General features: G+C 34.6%; 1 protein-coding gene across 3 annotated transcripts in view; it reads left to right on the top strand.

The window, feature by feature from the left end:
* GPM6A (glycoprotein M6A) overlaps nt 1-24,478 on the top strand; it is a 257,004-nt gene that overhangs the window by 133,387 nt on the left and 99,139 nt on the right. The window contains exon 1 of one of the 3 annotated variants that reach the window (XM_037526461.1): nt 2,665-3,465. The exons of the other annotated variants lie outside the window; for them this stretch is intronic. Within the exon in view, the coding sequence (XP_037382358.1) occupies nt 3,429-3,465 (37 nt within the window). The 5' untranslated portion in view covers nt 2,665-3,428. Of the gene's footprint in view, nt 1-2,664; nt 3,466-24,478 lie in introns of those variants that run through there. 3 annotated transcript variants of the gene reach the window in all.

Raw genomic sequence — 24,478 nt, 5'->3', positions numbered from 1 at the left:
AAAAATGTATAAATTAGATTTATCTATCATTCTATTCATAAAAGTAATTCAGGGAAGCCACATTAGAAAATATGAAAGCAATATATTAAAGCTTTCAAAATAAGATTAATGAATTTATGTAATATGTCTATGAACTTAGATTTCATGGATATTAAACACAAAATCATCAAGAATAGAAGTCCACACAAAGAGAGGTAAGCATAAGCCATACTATAAAAAGTTATTTGTAATACAATTGATTGGTTAAGGAATAGTGTTCAGATCTTCATATCCACAGAATAACATCTTTAGAATTAAGCAAACAATACAATGGAAAATAGAGCAGGGGTTATGAATTCACAAAAGAAGAAAATCACATGGCCAGCAAGCATTAAAATGGCTCAGTTTTCTGAATATTCAAGGATACACATGTTATAACCAATATGTAATTAATACTTACATAAATTTAAAAATGTATCTTTTGGCAACATTTAAAATCTCCAAATAGCACAGGACTATACTCATACATTTCCTATGGAAAGTTAAATTAGCGCAAGCACTTTTGAGTGCTTTTGGTTGATCTTATATTGCTGAATATGCACATACTCTGCCATCCAAGAATTCTACGCTACTGTGTGTGTGTGTGTGTGTGTGTGTGTGTGTGTGTGTGTGTGTGTGTAGAGACAGACAGAGGGAGGGAGAGAAATTGCACATTTGAAGTTTGCAAGAACCTGTGTACTTAAAATATGTTTGGAGACCTACTGTATAGTAAGCTTTACCCCTTTAATTGGGAGATGTTCAGAACTGTGCACTTAACTGTGATTAAATAGGTACATTTTATATTAAGTATACTTTATCACAATTAAAAAAAATGTCAATTCACAGACAGGTGCCATAAGAAAGTCGTGTGTGTACATGTGTTTCTCCTCTTCAGAGTACATTTAACTTGCAGTTGAGGTGGTTCTTTGTATATTTAAAATTCAGTGCAAGTTGATATGTAGTTTTTGGTAATAATTGGGTATGAAATAGTCCATTTATTTATTTAAAAATTGTATTAATTTTTGTTGAGGTGACATTGCTTTACATTCCTCCATGATGTTGGATATAGGTTCATACATCTTCAGATGTCTGTCACCACACCACACCACCCCCAAATCTCCCATGAGAAAGTCTATTTTCAACAAAGTTGATCATTATGGAAATTTGTTGCTTTTCTGCAAAGTTTCCAGAAGGACAAGAAATCATAAACACATCTCCATTCATCTTGAATGTTTATTTCCTTCCTCTTACTTTTTCTTTTCCTTCTCTTTCCCTTTATATATGTGGTGAAAAAGAAAGCTATGAACTAAGGTTGATTTTGAAGATGCTGAAGACACTCTTAATGAATAAAATAGAGAGGGAAAACACACTTCAGTTTCAGAGCTTGAAACAAGGAATTTCTGATGTGGTTTCTAGGATTTACTGGGTCATTTACTAACCCAGCCCCTTTCTCCCCGAGTCTCATTTTTTTCCAACAAAAATGTTTTTCAAAGGGGTTAATGCATGTGGATGTGTTTTGAAGCTCACATTAAAGTGCACTAAAATTTTAAGGTGGCATTATTATCTCTACTGCTGTTCCTGATTGGTTTTGCTGATGATTTCTGTGTACAAAAGAAATAAAGCATATAAATGAGGGGTGACGTTCTGCTCTATTTTGACTGGATGCCAGGTTATGTCAGCCTGGTGATAAGTTAAAGCAGAGATGCTGCTATGATTTGGCTCTTTGATTTCCCTTATGGTTTCCTTCTTTGAGTTCATGCCTTGAGCAAGTAACACTCTCACAAACCCTTGAAAACAGATTGAAATATATTCAGAAGAAGAAAAGTTTTTCATTTGTTTGAATGATATTTACCTTTGAGTTAAATTTGCTCAAATAGAGAAAATAAATAACAAATGATTATAGAAGTAAGAAGGCTTACATGTTCTTTCATGGAAAATCATGAGAAGCAAAGTGGAATGGATAAGACTTGTCTTCTAAATAGTTCTTTCTGGAATGATTTAGAGAGCAACGTGCAACATGTTCCTGACCCACTTTAAAAAATGTATGTGAGATATATCCAAAATGCAAGAAACTGATACTATGGATAATTCAGATGTGAATTAATTTCCCTATTGAAGACAAGGAATTACAGTTGTGTATGTGCTTCTGTGTGCTTGTTTATTTGGAGATGCAGTCAGAGACAGGGATTCTTCCTTCCTTTATGCTCCTGGAAAGGTTTATGCCTTTTGGAAAAGAGACTGTTTATTTTCTCGCTATACCTTTTGTGAACTGTCAAGACTCTTGAAGGGTGCCCTGTCACTCAGCAGGCTGAAGCACAAATGCTAATTTACTGCCAGACTGCAGCGTTGAGATTTGCATTCCAAATCGGACTGCAGCGTCCTATTATAAATTGCTTATCCCGTTCGTTGTTCCTCATCTAGAATTTGTGCCTTGCTCTCATCATCCTACCTCCTTCCCTAATAATGACCTTTGAACAAATTCTCTTTCAAGAGATTCTCATTTAAAACCAGCAGTTTTAGTGGGCTAAAATCATAACAGTAAATTACAAAGACATCCATGGATTCTCTTTTTGTTTTCAATGCTTTTTCCCCTTTCATTTAAGTCTGTGGCTCCGAAGTAAAATAATTATTTATAACCTATATCTTTCAGGCTTAAAGGTTTATCCTCATTCCTTTGCAAACCACACTTCTATATATTTTTAAGTCTGAAAGGTGTGAGCTTACAAGTCCTCTCTTAAGCATAACCTTTTCCAGATAAACCCGAGATGACATAATTGCATCTTTCTTGGCACTTTTAAATCAAATTAACTAGATACTTAGACGAGAAAAGGAAAACGCATTTTTTGCAGCGTCTCTGACTGTGTGAGAAGCAAGTGCTGCAGCATAAAGAACGGAGGGGAATGTGGGCTTTCCCACTCTGTTAGCAAAGAGGGGGAATTATGGGTTGGTGGTCTGCTTTATGTTAGGAGGACACCCCTCCATCTGCTCACAGCTCAGCCTGTTTCCAATTTAAAGCCCAGATTTCAATACAAACCTCAATTTCTTTTTCCCATTTTAAATGCAAAGCAAAGCTTGTGAATCCTAGAGTGTCTGCTACTGGGATTCGGACCCAATTTCCCCCCAAAATTCTCAAGCTATTTGCTTGAATACCTGCTTACAGTGGTACACAATGGACAGCTTTGAGAAGAAAAATTGATAATCTTCACGGAAGAGTAATTTGAATGAAATTACACTTGACAGCCTGTCTCCAAGCAAACAAGAGGCGCAAGGCAGCCTGAGCTAAGCTCCGAGGACTTGCCCAAGCCAGTGCTGTTGGAGCGTCCCAGGGAAAAAAAATCACCAGTTTTTCCAACATCTAATTGAGCTTTTGATTAATTCCGTGTACCAGATTCTGCTGAAGAAAGGTAGCCATGGAAGAGAATATGGAAGAGGGACAGACACAAAAAGGTACTGTGTTTAAAAGGGTTTTTTGTAACTAAGTAATTATTTTGCAGTTTCCTTGTTTGCTTTAGACTCTTGCCAGTAAGGCTAATGAATGTTTCTCTTTTGGAAGGTATTTCTGCCTCCCCTTTACTCTGTTCCTCACTTGGCATTAATGTCTAGCATGAATGTTGTCATGTTTTGCAAATCTTTCAGATTTAGGGATCCAGATGCATAGTGGATTACTAGTGATAAAAGCATTGCGGTATTGTCGTCAACTATTCCTTAGACTTGTCTTTGTTAACCTGTATTTATTTCATGTTTTTGTACTTGTGGAGCTGGGTCAAGGGATGCTGCTGTGAGCCACAAATGTGATATTTGCAACTAGTTGTAGTTAAAAATTGGATGATGTAACCATTATCACTACCTTTGAATGGGTGTTTGATAGAACAAAGACCAAGGGCATATTTATATTATTTTTCGTTGGTGAACCTTTTAATAAAACCTTTTTTTCTATGTGTTGATGCATATGGATGGAGCAAAGATTCAAAAATTTTCAGAGGGAATAGTGACGTTAGGGTTTTCTCTTCTATATAGTTGACTATAATCAACTTCACGTAATAAACATCGAGGACATTTTCTGATGCATTTTTGTTTGTGTAGGGATAACTGATTGTATAACTTAAAGTACAGTTTTTATTTTTATAGGTCAAAATATCAAATATTGGCCATTTCAAACCATTCAAACACTCTAGAAATGTTTTATGTGTGTCAAGTGGTAGCTTTGGAGAGAACTGTAGCTTTCAACCCAGTATCAGTGTCTGCTCTCAGGATTATGTAACATTACAGAAAGCACTCTTGTGTTCTTAGCATTGAAAGAGTAACACAGGTAATACTAATAAAGGTAAAAATTAAGATTAGGATTGAAAAGATTGAGCTAGCAAATTTGATATGGAATGTATTACTACTGCGTTCTTTTAAAAAACAATGTGTTGCAATGTAAATAGGTCATTTGGAGGCATCGTGAAATTTTTTCATTATTTCGAGCCATTTAGCTTTGCCAGGTCTGTTGTCTTACACACACACACATATGCACCGTTAGAAAACACTATCGTGAAATATATAAAGGTTTTATATGAGCAGTAGAGGAAGCTACTGGATAAGGCAACATCCATATTTTAGTCATTAGTGCACTTCTTAATGAAACTCTATGACAGAAGCACAATAATCTATATAGATATCATATGATCTATATTTTTAATTAAAAAATCCTCAACTACTTTTGTTATTGGAGCAGATAGCTTAAGTGTTCATCAGTGATTTTAAATGGCAAATTTTCATGGTAATTTCCATCCTTAAAAGGCATCTCTATGGACTATTTTGTTTTAGGAATGAAATATCTTATTTTAATATCTCTTCTTATAGTACATAATGAGATTGCTTTTTGGCCAGGCAACTTGTTTAAGGAAAGATAAACTGATAATTTTATAGTGAGAAACAGTATTCATTACATTAAATAAAATCTTGAGATAAATCATGGATTGTGGTTAACAGGTTGATTTTATCTGAACAAGCCTCGCTAGAGGCAGGAACTGGGAAAGATGATGTAATTAGTAAATTTTTTTCTCAGGTAATACTGAAAACCTTTCATGGGGTGGGGGCAGCTATGATGTAATAGGGAAAGTCTTGTGGCTTCTCTTTATGATTAAGATGTCCATGATTAAATCAGAAACAGGCAGATTTTTTTAAAATATAAGTTGTGCTATGGTCTGTAAATATACAAAGGTATATAAGTAAACATCTATGATTAAGCTTTAGTTCTTAACTAAGCGAGAGAAGATTTGAATCTCTTCACTCTTCATCTTCTGTTCCTCTCAAATGTGTTTACGATATCTTTTCTATTTATGTTTGTTGCTAGAAAGTTTTATCTGAATATAAATGTTCTGTATGAATGTGATGGAAGAATATTGTGCAATCCGATGGGATTTAAGTTGGAGGAGATACTTGACAACCAGATAAAATCATTAGAGATTTTTGGAGCTTTTCAGGGGATCGATTTAATGATTCAGATTCATCTATTTTAAAGCAAAGCATCAATTTGAATTAGCTTTTATCCTGTTTTTCTTAAATAATAATTCAAGTATCACAGACTTCTCTTTAATCTGAAAGATTTGTTCCTGTCTCTTCTTACAATTTAAACTTATTCTCCCTTGACACAAACTGGACTTAAATTCATGCTAATATTCATGCATGACACCATCCAAATTCAGCTAGAGCTTAAAATGGAAGCCATGTTCATAAATACAAACATATTTGTAAAAAATAATATAATTGATACTTATGGGCTAAGAAAGACCCTCCATAAGAAACAGATTCCTCTTCATAAAGGGGGGTCTTCCTTCCCCACTTAATCTGTAAAAGGAAATTGAAGTTAGTTCTGCTGTAACTTAAATATATGTGCGCAGTCCTGGAGATAGAACAATTATAACATGTGGGAGACTTCACCAGCCATTCTGCTCAATAAGCTCAGACCTTAGGATGAAGCTAAGTGAAATGGTGGTTTAATCTGTTGCTCCATCCACTTCTGCCACCCTCCCAAAAGGTGAGTATCTCATTGTGCTGAGTGGAAATCTAATGTTTTAAGAAACTTGTATTTTTTGGAAAACATGTCCTATACATGAAAGCTTTTTCTTTTTTAGGAAAAAAATCTTGTGCTCACTCAAAGCAACAGAGGCTGTTTGAACTTGAATCATAATAAACCTAGCATCACTGTCATAGCAGATTAAGAGCTAGGGCCACCAAATCATGGCATCAGGGGCTTGTGTTACCATGGAGGGTTGAACAAAGTACATGAAGAGATTTTTACAAAGATTTGAAAGGTAAACGTTTGTGAGTTGTAAGCATGACGGTTATATCTGGAGCATTTTTTTCCAGATCTATGGGAAAAGATGTAAATAATTTAAAGGTGTCTGATCATTACTGAATTATTGAAAGTATATTAGGATATCCAGACAAGTGGGAGACCATTTATAGATATTCGTAATGAACATTTGCCTAAATTAGGAAAAGGCCAAAGAGGAAGACTGATAAATCAATGATTAAAATAAGTAATAAAATTATATAGAGATGAAAAGAAAATAGCAAAAAGAAAGAACCAGCAACTTGAATCTTCCAAAATTAGCTGAACTGTTCCAAAAGGCCAAATCCTGATTGATTTCATTTCTGAACATGAACTCCTATGAAACAAAGGCTCAGAATTTCATGCAATGTGCCGGATATGTTTGATCAGCTCAAAAAATAACAGCCATGGTGTTACTCACCATGTTTTTCTAGTATAATTAAACAGGAGCGTATGAGTGACACTGTCAACTTCTCAAGCTGAACAGAGACAACACTGACTTCCTTTCCACCACAGAAGCCTGCCCTATCATTTCAAGAGAATCAATCCTTTGCCACACTCACGGCATGGGTCACTAGAGGAAGTAGAAGATCCAACATGGTGTGAAAGGGGCTCAACTCCATCATCTAAGCACCTACCCTGTAACCACTCCTTAATGGCTGTTATCCCACCCTTAGCCCAACAGCAAGCCTATGCAGCGTGTCAGCACATTAAACTTAGTAAAACCAGCAAGAATAACTAGATGAAAAGAGAGTCCACAGGTTTCTTTTTTTTTTCTTCCTCTTTTAACCTTACCACCCATCTTATAATTAGTATAACCCATACTGTCTAATTATGTTTGGTATGTATGCACTTAGTTATATATACTTCACATTGTATATTATACATTCATAATCATGAATTACTGTAAAGGAGACAGTACTCAAAAGCATATAACCATATGTATAGGCTGAAAGTTAATTTTTTAATCTTTTTATTTTTTACTGATGTTAGATTTATCTTAAAAGATGACTTTGTACCCCAACTCCTCCGTAGGGGCACATCATCTCTGAAGAAGAGACACCATTATAATAAATGAAAATGGAGGTAATTTTGTCTTTATAGTACTGGATGATTTTGGTCAACCTAAGTTGTCCAGTGATTTCATTGCCTAAGGACTTCACGTAAATTAACTCATTGACTCTTCACGATGACCGTAAGTGGTACTAATAGTGACAGAAGCAAAAATCAAATAGGTTAATTAAATTTGACCCAAATTGTACAGTAGTAAATAGTAGAGCTGGGGTTAGATACAGCCAGACTGAGATGAGGGCCTGACTTTTAAACCCACCCTACACTTTACTAGATGTCAATAATGGCTTCTGTGCCACACCCTCTTCTAAGTGGCTCAGCGGAAATACTTCTGCACTAATCCGCTTTGCTCTGCAATTTATAGCTGCATCTTTTATCACCAACTCTGGCTTTCGGGTTAGCTTTACCAATGGCATCCAGTACTTACAGTTTATACCTGTAAGTCTCAACTCCAAAACAGAGGAGCTGGGTCAATGGAACTCCCCTCCTGAGATATGGGACAAGATGAAGCTGTGGGCAGCTTTACCAATGGCAACCAGTTCCTAAGCGTGCAGTTTAATACCTGTAAGTCCCAACTCCAAAACAGAGGAGCTGGGTCCATGGAACTCCCCTCCTGAAATTTGGGACAAGATGATTCTTGGTGTGTCATGAGTGTATTCTCCCTTCATCTATCTCTATAATTAGTAACGATGCTGTCCATGTCCTAGCTAAACTGTGTGAATTTCTGTGTTTGTTTTTTTTTTTCAATCAAAAAATGTCTAAATAAAACAAATACCCTGGTCTTCTTAGGAGCTTTATGTAAAGAGGCTCAGTGTTAAAAACTTTTCCCCAAGTTTAACTTAAGTGGCAGTTGAACTAAATAGATATTTGTTATAGACTTAAATGTCAATTTGATAATAACACATCCTCTAACACATCCTAGATGATTTTGAATTTTTGCTTCACTGATCTTTTATTTTTATAACTTGAATAATTTGTTCTTAAAAGTACTATCTACAGGGCCTCCCCGGTGGCGCAGCGGTTGAGCGCTGGGTTGCGAAGCTGCCCGCAGCCTCTGCAGCACCGGTTCGATCCCCGGCTGCTCCCCGGCCACCGGAGGAGGGTCCCACATGGCGCGCAGACCTCTCCTGCCGCCCGCTGCTCCCCTCAGCAGTGTACTTCGGTCCTTCTGCCTGCTCTGCTCCCCGCTCTGGCTCTGGTGAATTCTCTCACCCTCCCGCGCTTCTGACTGTACCCAGTGCATGTATAAACAAAAACAAAGAAAGAAAGAAAGAAAACATGCCTCTATATAAAAAAAAAAAAAAAAAAAAAAAGTACTATCTACCATTAAATAGCAGTGGTATAATATTTTGAGAACAATTGCAAAGACATTAAAGAATTAGAAAGAGTCAAAGTGTGTGCTTTATTAATAAAATTATAATCTTGAATGGTAGTCTATTGCAAGCCATAGACCAGTGGCTAGTGAAATGACAACAATGTCAAAAACTTTTCAACAGTCATTGAAATTGGAGAATCACTTAGCCTTTTGCTTCCTGGTTGTTGGATACTTGCAGACCCATAAAAAAGGGGACTGGTCTCTCTATCTCCAAATGGACAAACTTCATCTCAACAAATCTTGTCATCAATTGAATAATGAGGCTAGAAGAAGCATAAGCATTCAGATTTTATAAAGCATATAGGAGAAATATACACTGATTTGACAGCTGTGTTTTGGCTAGCACTTAGTGTGCTTAACCTGGAGTGTCCTCCTGGAGTCTAAGAAATTAATGTCATGGTGTTATCAAATGTGGTTCTAAGACACTTGTTAGTAGAGAAAATTAGTTAGAATTTTCATAAAATTTAATAGACATTCCCAGAAGTTCTTCATTGCTCTTATTTTCTGACTTCTGTACTTTAGATAAAATGTGTTTTCATTGAGTGTAGCTTATATTTTCACTGAATACTTGCTAATCGTGTTTTTATAAGGATGGTGCTGTTTGTCTCAGAGATCTAACACGCTCAACAACACATCTTCCACCATCTTGTTAGGATCAAAGATATATGTCGATTTTTTATAATTTTATTAATGAGTGCATTCACCTTTTAACTTGCAGTTGCTTTGTATAGTTACTTTATTAACACATTGAGTTGAAACATCAAAATATTTAAGGAGAATGTAGTAGACTGAGACATTGATACAGAATGTAGTTGGCATGATGACTCAAAGTATTTCTTAGAAATTAATTATTCTTTAATGAATCCAGAAGACAAAGACTCATGTGGGATTTGTGGAATATAGTAGGTAATTTCTAGTTTGTCCATTTTGGTCTCCATTTTCTTTTACACATACACCCTTTCCCCCTTACAAAATCTTTGATTTTTTTTTTTTTTTATATGTTGAAGGCAGACTGTCTGGCACATTTTCAAAATCTTTTTGGATGGATTCCATGCTAACAGGTGGCACAGCTGTGGATTAACTGACATTATAAAAATAATTCATGTTTTTCCATGTGGTCGCTATTCAATTGTTACCATTGTCTTCAATATTCTTAATCAGAAAGTGACTTCCTTCTCTGTTCTGTGAAAATAAAAGGAAAGAAAAACAAGATAGCTGATTAGAGTCTCTCAAATTGTGAATGGGAAATTTAACTTTGGTCACATTTGAAAGTTGTAGCTTATTGCAGTCTCCTCGCAAGGTTCACTGGGGAATTAAGCTACATTCTGAGCAAATCTGAGATCAGAGGAAAAAGGAAGGAGGAAGGATGATGGTTGGCTTTTAAATCATGTGCTTTTCTAAAGTATTAAGAGAGATCAGCACACTGGAACATTACTTCTATTGATAATTAGACTAATACCCAAAGAAAGACAGACATTTTGGCCCAATGTTTAAACTAATTGATGTCTTGGATTTAAATTTTTACCATATGAAAAATGCTAATCTTTATGTTGAATAGTCTTTGACTTTCTGGACACACTATTTTGTCAATGATTATATAATTCAAACTCAGATGTATAAAGAACTAGAACTATAAATATCATACAAACAAAGAGAATTTTCATTCAATGAGTTAATGTTCATTTCAGTTCTGAGAAAAAATGTGCCTAATTAGAAAATCATTTTTTTCTATAACAATAACAATAGCTTTTAAATTCAAAAGTTAGAATTGTAGATTAAAAATTTCTTTTTCAGTGGTAGTGAAGAATCGTATTTATAATTTTGATAAATTATCTTAGAATATTTATATTACTAGAATATTTAAAAAATTAGGATTGAGCATTGTTTAATAGTGGAGCAGTTAGATACAAAGTTGAATATGGTTTGTTCATTAAAACTAACCTTAGACTTTGAGACATTCTGACTATCTTAACTAGTACCCATATATTGCCAAATCCAGATTCTTATAATGGTTTATTTTCCTTCAGAATTTTTATTATAATTTTTCTTTAAGTTAAAAGAGAAAACTCCATCCTTTCATAATAAAAGATGACCTTGAATACTATTTCACAGAATAATTGATCTTTACTCAATCCTCCATTAGAAAGTTGTGATTAAGTCTTAAGGCCTAGAATTCAGCAGCTGTATATTCAAAGTTCTTTCCACGAGCCTTACACATGTAGAAAACCCAACAATTTTCTTAGTCAACTATTATACTGAGAGGCCAATCAAGTTGTGGCTTCTCAGATCAGATGAACTTTGCTGAAGCCCTGGTTTTTTCCTCCTCATTATCTCTCTTTCTATATTCCTTAATCTATATCATTCTATCCTAGTTTTCTTTACCATTATCTTTGGGTTTTATGGGTTTAATATGAGTGTTAGATACAACAGTGAAAGTTGACAGTGTCTATTATAATATCCTGCAACATAATAGTTGTTTTTCATGTCTCTTTTCCACTCATCCTACCACACTGTGATCATATAGAAAGTAAATAAACAAGTTTCCTTGAAGCTAAGAGTCTACATTGAAAATTTAAGAATGCTTAAAGGTTTAATCACTATTTGAATTATTATAATAACTATTGTTAATTTGTTTATCATTTAGTAAAGGACACCTCCTTTTGTTTATCTTTTTGTGTATATGGACTTCCCCATCTCCCTTTTCACAGTACAGATACTTTATATAAAATACTTCATATTTTTTCTTTTGTTCTTGAACCCAAGCTGCAAAGTGATTGATGATGATGATGATTGTTGGTGATGATGTTGATGATGGTAGCGATTGATGGAGACTAGGAGGGGGAAAATAAAGAGGGTGAAGGAAGAATAAAAGAAAGAAGGAGGAAGAAGAAAAAGATGAGTTCAATCAAGACGTCTAAAAAAAGATTAAAACCTTTTTTAAGTTTAGATAGATTTTACAAAACAGCTGCATCTAGCTTGGAAGAATGTGACCATGACTCCATGTTAAGCTATTAGAGTTCAATTAAAATACTTTTAATTTATTAACCTGAAATGCATTCAGAAGCTTGATAGCAATTTCATAAGTATGAATAGATTTTTGTTTTTACTATTAAACAGTCCACATATAGTTAACATTACATCATAGCAATGAAGTGAAATAGATTGAACAGTCAAGCTCGGCAGATGGTTACTGAAATTTGGAAAGTTATGTCTGATGACATTTTATAATATGCTGATAAAGAAAATGTAACAGTCGTTTATAAATTTGCTGACACTGGGCTCACTGTTCATTAGAAAATGTTGATAAATCAAAAGTGTGGACAAAATAGCAGCTTAAAAGTTATCGGACAATTTAATAAGAGAAGAGCTTTTTGAGACTCTAGTTAATATTCAGGATCATGAATTTAAAGAGTAAGATGTCAATGAGTAACAAATTTCCTTTTACTTTCTCTTATGCTTTCAACGTTCATATTTTATAAGTACGTAGTCCTTAATAACTGCCTGGTATTGTGGTGCCATAATTTTTTTGTAAAATTTTAAGTGTGGTTGTGAGAAAAAGGTGGGAATGCATGGGAAGTGAATGCACCTAATCCTGCTATAAGATGGACTAAAATGTTTTAGACTAGTTTTGGCTCAGAGGGTGGAGAGTTGCATCCCTAGACAGATGTCTCCATTCACTATAATTAATAAGGCATGCCCAGCACATAAAATGGACTTCCGTTCATTAACTTAGTGAAGTTTAGTCTTTAATCCAGATTTTGTTACAGGTTGTTTAATTTTATTCTTGTTATTTTTGGATGTTCATTTTAGCTGTTACTATTTTATAAAATCTCAAATAAGATTTATCTTCAATCTCTATGACAACTTTTCATCATTAATCACATTCCACAATTATTAGACTCACTAAGTTTTTGACCACTTGTAAATTCCTATTGTTAAAAATTATATTCTTAGGATCATATTAATTGAAATAAAATTTTTGTAAATTTATGATCAAAGTTTCACCCCACTTAAAGGGCCATAAAAACTTCAATGAAAAAAGGAACTAAACCTGAAAATATATTTCCATCATGTCTTTATTAAAAGGGTTTTTGGAAATATGTATGCCTTTTGACTAAGATCTTTTTGTTTGTTTTTGAAAATACATCTTATTTCTAAGAGGACAAACAAGAAGTCTTTGGTGTGTGATATTTCAGTCTTCTCCCTTACTACAATATTTAAATTTTGACAATTGTCTATAAAATTATCGATATTATCTCTGTGTTCAGTATGCTTTTATTTTATTGCACTAATATTGATCTCTGTTCCTATGCTGGTTTTCAATTCATTATAAATTGCGGTTCCAATGTTGGTTTTCAATTGATTGTAAGTTGAGTTTCCTGTGCTGGTTTTCAATTGATTTTTAGATTTGTGAAAAGGGTAGAAGGGAGAGGGGGAAATACTGGACACTATGGATATAATGGACAATATCCATGAAAAGGGGAGAGGAGAAGATAATGGTCTATCCATAGTGTCTGTTTTGGGAAGAGATCATTAAATGCCACTGGCCAGAAATGACAGTGTTTTTCATAATCAAAAATTAAAGAAATGGATGTCTTTTTGGACCAAAAAAATCAAATGACATATTTCAGTAGAGTTAAGAATTAAGAAAGATGGTTTGAGTTCCCTGGAGACTCCAGAGCACTGAGGGTTTTGCCTAAGATATCTACAGGCAGGACCTAGACTGGTAGAGCAGTTGAGAGGGCATGGTTGGGGAAGAATAATGTTGTTCCTCATTTTGCAAAATGGAAAAAAATAAAAGGAGATGTTACTATCCTATATTTTATTACATGTCAAGCCACACTGAAATCTGAGCTTTCTGTTCATAACTAGCCTCTGGCAAGGATTTCCAATTTCCTTCATTTTCTTTTATGTGAAATAGAGCTGAGGATTTGCCAGACAAAAATTGAATACCTCTTTGAGAGCAGTGTGAAAACTACATTTTCTATTTCCCCTCAGTAAAGTTGCTTTCCTGAGGAAATCTGCTGTTTTCTCAGGAGAAAATATAGCTACAGAGAAAAAAATAATGTTTTTATTTCAGCTATGTGCTATATTTGCTCTAAAAAAGAATTGACTCAAGTTGCAGAGATTAATAGAAATGACACACGTGAGTAGAATAGCAAAAGTTAAACTCACCCCAAATGTATGAGTAAGGAACTATGGGTAGTTTGGTGATGAATGTGGTGACATACATCTGAGGAGGCATGAATGTGTTCCCCAAATAATATATCAATATGCTGTAAACCAGTGTTACCTCAATAAACAAACGGCCAGCCCTCCCAACTTACCTATCAGAGATTATCAATAAAAAAGTTAAGTTGTCTCCCCTGCATTTACCAAAAATAATTAAAAAGAGGTTTTGTTTGTATGTTTTTGGTTAGGTGATATTAAGTGAGTAAGGAAGCTTCTGCAGAAACTTACCACATTGTTCATTGTTAAATCCATGCTGTGTTCCTCAAGCCTTCTTCACTCCATAACTAAACTTTTATGTTTTGCTATTTAAATGTGGCACCAGAACCAAGGAGATATTCACCTACCCAAAGAACTAGATTATAAATGTCATAACCAGATTTTTATAAGTCTTAGAGTAGGTACTTACACACTATTAGGATGTTTTGTTTAAAGATAATTTTAATACCAAATTTACACAGATGACCTTATTTAAAGATTATATAATGATAAACAGCAGCCTTTTTGAGAATAAGGTGATTCTTTTACCTTAGTTAGAAGTGGATAACTTTGAAGAATGATTATTAACTGTACTTCCCAGTAGATATGCTATTTTTGTGACTTTGGGATATATGTTTCTTTGTAAATTACATAAGTGGCACATATACAGTAGTTTTTTTTTTTTAATATTTATTTATTTATTTATGCAAGCATTGGGTACAGTCAGAAGCGCGGGAGGGTGAGAGGATTCACCAGAGACAGAGTGGGGAACAGAACAGGCAGACTGACAAAATACACTGCTTAGGGGAGCAGCAGGCACAGCAGGAGAGGTCTCCAAGCCATGTGGGACCCTCGGAGGTGGCCAGGGATCGAACCGGTGCTGCAGAGGCTGCTGGCAGCTTTGCAGCCCAGCGCTCAACCGCTGTGCCACTGGGGAGGCCCATACAGTAGTTCTTAAACTTTAGTTTGCTTGAATCTCCCCTGCTTTTGGGTGACAAAGATTGCTGCCCTCTCCTCCCCATTTTGAGTTTCTGATTCAGTAAATCCAGGACATCTGCCTTGCAAACATTTTCCCCGGCAAACCACAGTTGATAATCACTGACCTACTCAGTTATTTTTGCAGGTTAAAATGCCTGGTAAATTTCCCAATTGTGAGTCCTAATTTATATATCAAAGTAAGAATACAACGGATTTGAAATTTCAGAGTCTGAAAGGAAACTTAGTCTGAGATGGCAAACATTGAAGCTAAAGAACTTTCTGGATAACACTTTAAAAGTTTTGCTTTTGAAAATCAAAAGGGTTTTTGAAATCCATGGTCCTATGTATAAGCTCTTAATTACTTCAAAGAATGTTGTAAGATGTGAAATGATAAGCAACTTCCAATCTGGATTCTTCAAATAGATATTGGAGAAAATGAATTTAATCATGGTTTAATGGGGTGAACTGAGATCTGAAACCTAAAGTTAGTGAAAATGCTAATGCATATAATAAATAGTTATGTATTCAGCATATATTGGGGGGGGCTCAATACTTGAGGGGAGGGAATAAACACAAATTCCAGGTCCCATTTGTCAGGAAATGCTGTTGCTATTAATACCATTGTCAATCTCAATAACTAATGAATGTCATGAAGGAATTATATCAGAGATCCTAAACATAGTTGAAATAGTGGAGCATTAATATTGTGACTTAAATCACAAGGTATTCTTTATTCATAAACATAATTTAAAAAATGAAATTAAAAATTATATTGAGGTTATAATTGAGGTTAACACATATGCGTCATTGAGTTACTTATTTGACATCTTGCATTATCCTGTTTAAATGTACATGTTATCTAGAAGAAATAGAGTGACTGGCATGGAAAAGACTCTAAGTTGAGGCAGTCATTTTACTCTAAAAAGTTAAGATGTAAACTTACCATGTACAAATTATAATTTAGGACGTTATAGATATTCTTGAAATTGTTGTTTTGAATTAGAACAACATTCAAAGTGAGTTCAGTAAGCTCAGGGGAGGGAAATGCTTATGGGAACTTATTATATGTTCATTAGTTCAAAAACAAACAAGCAAACAGCTTACATAAACTAAGAACTTCAAGACTTTGTCTTCCATTCACACTACCCGTAGGAATTATATGTCACCACCTCTTCTAGAATTCCCAGATGAAAATATCACTGCTGAGTTATGATCTTTTTTTTTGTAAAAACCACATAAATTTTTTCTAAGGTAATAGAATGACATATATTCTAGTTTTGACACATGCATAGTAAAAAAACTCTAAGTTACTAGGAAAGAGATAGTGGAAATAACCAGAAATAAACTTGAATTGAATCCTAACTCTGCCATATACTGGCCATATTTTTGGTCAGGTAACTTCTGAAAAAAACTTTATTTTATTATTATAAAATAGGGAAAATATCAAGGTTGATATCGGTTAAGGTTGCTATATTATGAAATACAATACTATATATAATCTAATGTACTTCTTGGTAATTTGTAGATGATCAAATAGATTTTTATTATTTTAGCATATATTATTGTTTCCATTCCATTAGGGTATTTTACCTTCCTGTTCATGATAAAATCCATCTCAAATTCTGTAAATTACATGAGTATGTGAGATAATTATTTTAGAAGTACTATGCTGGTCACTCTTCTAAGGATCACTGAACGAGGCAGACTAGATTAGGGAGATTTTGATGTAGAATTGGAGACAGACTACAACCAAGACAACATGCACACAGAAATAAATGGATATGAAAGAAAATGTCAGTGGTATACTTATGAGAACAACAGAGTGCTATGTTGGAAAGTGACAGGTTGCCATTAAGCTGTTGCCCACAGCTGCAATCTCACCTGGAGACTCAACTTGTTGGAACAGATCTGGTTGGTTGCTTACTCACTTGTTACCATGTGGTTACGCCTCAGTTCTTCACATCTCGGGCCTCCCAACAGAGTTGCCTCCTGATATGGTAACTGGCTTCTGAGCACAGGATCTAAGAGAGACTGGTGGCAGAATGAAAGCTACAGTGCTTTTATAATGCAATCTTGGAAACAACCAGTCCATCACTTTCGTTATATTCCACTTATTAGAAGTAAGTCAATAAATGTAGCCCTTCTTCAAGTGGAGAAGATTCTAGAAAGGCATGAATACTATGAGGCAGGGGTCTATGGGTACCATCTAAGAGGCTGCTACCACAGAGTGATAGCACCTCAAGTGCCAAATGTCCAGAATGAAATGTATCAGTTTATTGCTAAATCTACTCTACATTCTACACTCCTATTCCAAATTTGTATGTTGTATTAAAATCTGTGAGGCTGGGGGTCATTTGGGATGTCTTCTTCATTTCCTTCTGTATCTAATTGGCTGTCATATACCTTTACCTCAGAAATGTCTCCTCGTTCTGGCTTCTCATCTTCATCGGTTCTGCTGTAGCTTTAAGATTCTTAATGAATTCTTGCCTTAAGCTATTACAATTATCTCCACTATGCTTTTCCCCTCTGTTCATATTTAGCTATTTTTCTCCACCTAAATATTCATGTATTCTGTAGCTTAAAGATTTCCATCCTTTTCACTCCCTGCGTGATTAAATTCTCCTCTACAATATGGTCCAAAGCAAACTCTCTAGCCCAGTTTTACAACTTCCTCATTCACACAACTTCATCACTCCTTTCTGGGTATGACAGGCTCTTTAGGATGTTGCTGGTCCAGCAGGTAACATCTCTTCTTACTTACCTGCCATTCACAGTCACTCTTCAAGCTTCAGCTCATAGTAGCTCATCAGGGAAGCCTTCCCAGAGTCTTACATTCATCATAAACCATGAACATCTTTTGGGCTCAAAACATTTCCTTTCTTTTTTTCTCCCAAAGCAGCTATTTAATCAATTCAATTTTTTGTTTGGTTTTATTTTGATAACATTGTATATGATTTAGAGATAGAGGATTACACCCTTCAATGTATGTTACCATACCACACCCTCCACCAAGGCACCCGTAGTCCCCTACCATAGTCCATTGTGCTACCTCCCATTTTGTTCTTCCTCCTCCCTCTGGTGTGCTCATTTTCACAGTCAGATTTCTAGATTTTGTTATTGCTTTGGTTTTATCTGAACCGTAAAATTTGAAATGGAATTGTTATAGGACAGGGAGAGGGGCAGCCCAAACCCCGCAAACCTGCCTATTCTACATGGGTTCTGCCATCCGCCGCATCAACACAAAACATAGGAGACTTTAATGGGAAGGAACTTTCATAAAACTAAGAAACAATACAGGTAAGGCAAAGAGTCTAGTTTCTAAATGAAGCACCCAAAGTTACCCATCCCCTCGTGGGTAAAAGTCCATCCAAATGGGATTGGCCCAGAACAAGGCCCCAAAGCCTGCCACAAGTCTAAAGCATCTTCCAGTGGGGACCCACAGCAAAGGGTCACAAACAACTGGACAAGCCCGGAAGGAAAAGAGCAAAATCAACATCAAAATAAAAGCTGCCATTGTCACCTCCCCACGGGTCTCACCCACATCTGTGTCACCTAGTCCACGACCAAAAGACAAGCGCAGTTTCTTCACGTGTCTCTAGGCTCCATGCGCCTCCTCCAGGTCTCCTTGCTCCATCCTGCTTCCTTCCTCAGTCTCTTCTGCAGCTTCTCCTCTTCCTGCTCAGCTCCACCCTCCCTTGGGTGGGGCAGGGAACCTGGAACTTCCCCCTTTCCTGGGGACCACCCTGTTACAGAATTACCTTTTAAAATAACTAAGTTTACTAAAAAAGTACAGCAATAAATAACTATAAAACTTTACAGAGTATCTTAATAAGGAGAGGTATTTTTCCCAAGTGCATTAAAAAATAAATGTATTATATGAGCAGGAAAAAAGATTATATAAGATTACTTGTCTTTTTTTTTCCTCTCCTTTAATTACTTCCATGTCTGATTTTTGATATTTGAGTATGCTTTTAAGAATGAAAACGAAATACCTTGTGGGCAATTCTGGGATTACAAAGAAATGGTATGACTCATCAGCTGAGTTTATCTTTCCTATGAGTTTGACTTTGCTTTTTACAGAATTAAATGGTAGAGGTTATTGTCAATAAACACAGGTATTGAAATTAAACATATGAGATTTAAAATTCCTAATGGAAATTAAATACATTTTTGTAATAAGATCAAATCATTCATCCAGAAACAAAATTACATTATAAAAGCATATTTACTGGTAACTTTACTACCTGCCAGCATACATTCTTTTGTTTCTGTTCTAATTTTACTGAAGACTACTTAGGTCTTATGAAGACTCCACAGTTATATAATTAGTAACTAGATGTGATCACAAGCCATTGTATCAAGGCATCCATTTGATTAAGAGACATGTTTCCCATAAAGATGTTAAATATGGAAATGTCTTGGGAAGTATGGGGACATTGTGCCAATTTTCAGAAAGACAATAAAAATACAAAAAAGAATTAGAAAATGATTTAGTCTTTAGAGATGCCTGTATGTGTGAGTATGTAAGTAGAATATGAATGTTTCTGGTATGCTAAGGGGTCCCATTTTCATATAATCATTCTAAGAATTGTCTGTATTAGGTGAGTGAAAATCAGTGCTTTTCTCCCTTACACAGATTTAAGTGATTGTAATCAACTGAGTTCAATTTTAAACATGTCAATTTAATCTCTTATAAATGAGTCTTCACTTCCATATAAGAACATTTATAATAGCACATCTTAGAACTTTACAAATTCATGTGGAATAGTAAAGTGAGCTCTAAATTTGTGACTGCTACTAGCTGACTGGGTGACAAAGGGCAAATCACTTAACCTCCATGATTTCAATTTTCCCATTTGCAATGCTAAGGAAATGCACTAGAGTTCCATATCTCTGCTTCCATTAATTTTAGTCTTGTCCTTTAAACCTGATATATTCAATAGCAATGTAAGAGCATTATTACAGTCTTGTCATCTTACTAGAAGTAGAATATTTTTCTATTCATCTACTCATTATCTCTGTTTATTGTTTTAAATAAGCTCATCCATCACTTGATGTTTGTTATACAATTAACTCATCTAAGCATCAATATTCTGTTACCTAATAGAATCTAAACTTAGAATGGCTATATTAAAATGGAATCTCTATACATATAGGAGAAATATTTACCAGAAAGTAGGAATATTCATATTTTATTCATTGTTTCTCTCAGAAACACAAATTCTTCTGTAACAAAAATTAATTATCATAAATATACTAAATGCACCAAAGTGAAGTTAAGCATTTTTCTTTTCATGTAGTGAAAGGAATAAGTACTATTTCCAATCCAGTGCTGTCATTGCTGGCATTTATATCATCTGTAAGAAGGAACACTCTTTTTGGGGGGTATTTTTTGTAACATGACTTCATCTTGTTTCAAAGGTCTCAATCATAGCATTTGTTGGTTTTGCCTTTGAACTAAAGACTTTTTTAAAACAGTGGTTAATAGGATGATGCCATAAACCCTTGCTTACATAAGATTTTATTTTATAGTACAGAATTGATACATGATTGCTATTTGGTGACTTCTGGTTTGGAGGGTATGGTATCTGTATTGCAAGTGTAAGTAAAGATGCCTGTGGCATTTGCTTTCGTGATAAAAAGAAGCTAAACAGATACTGACATCAGACATTTTGATAGAAAATAAACTCATAAAGGGGGGAGAGAGGATTAAAGTTATCCCACTTGTGATGGTATGGCATTCTGATTATTTTAAAAATTGATGACAATCACTGAAAACATCTCCATAGCTTAGTCTCAGGAAATAAATCTCATTAATATGTTGTTCCTTTTATTTTACCCATGAATTTGTTGACAGTAATTGGATCACTGTATTGAAATACCCCTGTGTAAGCTCAGAATTCTCGGTGTTGGTTGGCATGGTAACCAAAGTGGTCGATTAAACATGCTCAGAAATTGAGAAGCTGTGCTCCTCAGAAGCTGTTAACTAGATGGGGAAGAGAAAATCGTCTAGAGAGTGGCCAAATGGACAGAAATTTCTAAGAATGACCATGAATACACTAGCCTGTATTTATAGAGTATGAATAAGATCCATTTATAATCTGCACAAAAAGCTATGTGGAAATGTTGACAATGTTGAAAAATTCACTTAGATGATAACCCAATATATTTTTGAGTTTGTGTGGATTTTAATAAAGGGTGAAGTAACTTTAAAGTATTAAATACTTTTTTAGAGAGTACGTGAAAATTACTGAGAACAAATATAGTTGCTATAAATGGTAATTTCTATTTAGCTTTTTCTCTTTTAAACCATTCCATGAAGAGCATGGCAGATGACATATGCAGATGGCTGGATTGGCACATTGGCACATGGGCAATGCCTTTGCTGGCCAGTGTTACCATAGTCAAATTCAGGGGCCAGGGAAAGGAAGAAAGGATAAATCATTATTGGAGAGAAGATTCACTAATATCTTTCTTCTGTATTTCAACTCCATTGCTTGTATATAATATTAACACAAGGCAACATTTGTAGATAGTAAATGAAAATAAGTTATCACTATAATAGGAAACAAATCACATTACTTGCCATTTAATTTCTCTTATTTCTAGAACTTCAGACAACAGTTAGAGTAGAAAGTATTGACTATCCAGAAATTTAAAGAAAAATTTTATTTATTAGCCTGCTTTCCTCTGCCTAATAAAATAATAAACAAGATAAAATCATCTTAACAAATTTACCATTTCTGCAATTCAGTGTCGGTGCCAAGACAGTCAATATGTGATATAAATGAAGGTAGCATATTTTATTTTGATTCTTTTTTATCTGTATTCAGTGTGAAATTTTCACTTGGGATGTTTTGATTAATCCATATGAATATTAATTCTAAAACACATTGTTTTATATTAGCTAAAATCATTTTAAAAACTTATTGTTGAAATCAATTTTAAAAGTCAGTATTCATAGCAATTTTGAGAGGGTGAGATGTTATAAATCATCTTCATTCTACCCAAGGAAATTAACTGTGTAGGATTAAGGAACTAATTGGAGATAGAACTAAACTTAAAACCCTGCTGACCTCATTAAAATGCAGCCCTTTTTATAGCCCCATGATGCCTTCTAATCCTGCTACCACCCATACTGGGCTTAAGCATCACTTCCTTATTCTATAAGGTGTCCAGTTAGTGCAAATGAAACCAACATTGTGTGATGAGTTTTATTTGGATATTCTTCATTTTCTTTGTCAAGGTTTCTTGTCTGACATTATGGACTCTAATTTATTATGTGTCAGCTTTTGTATATTTTTGCTTTTGAGATTGTCATATTTACATTTTCACAATAGTTAAAAATCTGATTTGTTCATCAAGAATTATTGAAGAGTAGAAGGGGCTAGCTCCTGTCATAAACTAATCTAATACTTAAAAATTATAACTCTACAAAACAAAATCAGCTTCTGAAATTATCCTGTAACATTATAGTGCATGCTTCTGCACAATTTTCATTTTCTGCTGTGAAAATGTTAGTAATAGTAAAATTTAGTTTGGGTTTGTTTTAGAACTCTTGCATGGAGCTTTCTAGTTTTGAGGGCAAAGGTTTTATTTTGAAATATCCTCATGATATTTTGATTGATTAAAGCTTTTCATCTATTGAGTCTCAAAAATATTACCTTTTTAAAAAGCAGTGACCTGTATTTTCTATTTCTGTTACTTCTGTTCATGAATATGAACTGAATATATTTTACCATTTTCAAAATATTTCTTTATAGAAAAATTGTTTGTATTCTTTGATTTCAGGATTGAACATCCATGTGTCTCTTGCTCCTCTTTTTGCATTTTTTATGCAATCACTTAACAATCTTTATTTTCATTTTCCTTTGTTTCTTCATTCCATTTTGTCAGACCTTTGTCATTTTCCTTTGTCATTTTCCTTTCATTTTAAAAGCTCATCTCTATCTTGTTCCCCCTTATTCAGATTCATCCAATTTCTCCCCCCTCTTCCAATTGCTTTGACTAGATTAACACATGTTAATGAACATCTACAAAAGAACAAAAAGAGTGGGTGGAGGAGGAGGGTGAGATGGGAAAGAGATGTGCTAGGAAAGTAAAAGCTGAAATGAAAGATGAGAAGTGTGCTGATGAGAAAAATGGGGGTGGGGGAAAATTAAAACCATCCACAGAAATGCTATTTTGGTCAATTCAGCTTTATAGTGTACCTTTATGTAAGTTTTTTTTCCCATTTGTTATTAGATTGATTCATTCATCATTTATTAAGCATGTAATGATCAGCTACTGTGTTCCAGCTTTCATTGAATTGCGAGGGATATAGCAGTTAAAAACAAAGAAACAAAGTCCTAGCTTTCATGGAGCCTGTATTCTGGTGGATAAAAATTTAGTTTAAATTTTAGGTACTTTAGATTTTCATGAATATCTTGTTTTCAGAAATCAGAGCAAAGGGAAAGATTTTCAAAAGAAAATCACATCTTGCAAGGATAAAATTTGTATGACTGTGTCAAATAATATCCATTAAGTGGCTTGCTGCCTGGGTTTCAAATCTGTGTTGGTATTGAGGCTTGTATGCTATCAAAAGCATGTGATTTTTGATGATTTAATATTGATTTAATCAACTTAAAGTCTTTATAGATCAAGAAGGGATTCCAGATGGAGTTTTAAAGTTCGTAGAAATAAGGTGTGAATAGGAGAGAGAATTTTGACAGAGAACATGTGTTGTGTCCTTGAATGGAGGCAGGAGAGGTCAAGGAGTTACCAGCAGTATCTACACTCTTGAAGAACCAGTAAGAAAAGGTCATGAAGAACTTTGGTGAAATCAGTGTGGTTTAATCCTAGGAGTAAATCTTTTCTTGTTTTATTTCATTGTAGCCCATTGCCACGTAAAAATATTATCAAAGATATAAGATTCATTGTAGCATTTAGTGTTTCACATCCTCTGAGAGAGACTTTTTTTCTCATGTATTATTTAATCTTTGATCTGGTAGGACTTTGTCTGTGCACTGATGTCAAGGGTAAGGAATTAGAATAATGGAAGAAAAGAAACGAGGAAACATCTCAAATTAATGTAAGGCCATTAACCGATAGAAGAAAATCAGTTATGGGAGATACTGAAATGGTTAATAAATCAATCCCCTTGAAGTTTATTGCAGCTTTTTCTCTCCCATCCCTATTTTAAAAGTTTGGATTTGTTTCTTAAACACTAAGAAAAAAGAATTGACTACGCGTCATTTGTTTTGTTTGCCTATATTTTCTTTAGAGAAAGCTCTGTTGTGGTAGAATTTGTCTGTAGGTTTTGAGCGGGATGGGTTGCAGAAGGAGGAACTGGTGGTGGGTGGTGATAGAGGCTAGCCAAGATAATGGCTATAAATTGAAAGGATGCAGTTGATTCAAGGGGACAGGAGTAGGAAGAATTGACCACACAGATGCCAGACTAGTTGTGATACTGGCTTGAGTGATAAGGAGAATAGATTTGAGAGAACAAGGATGTCCAGAGAAGGTGATGA

The sequence above is a fragment of the Talpa occidentalis genome, unplaced genomic scaffold (assembly GCF_014898055.3).
Source record: "Talpa occidentalis isolate TD23 unplaced genomic scaffold, MPIMG_talOcc4v2.1 talOcc4.4, whole genome shotgun sequence".
Classification (NCBI taxonomy): Eukaryota; Metazoa; Chordata; class Mammalia; order Eulipotyphla; family Talpidae; genus Talpa; species Talpa occidentalis.
Note: the sequence above shows the minus strand (reverse complement) of the source record. Positions and strands in the feature narration are given on the sequence as shown.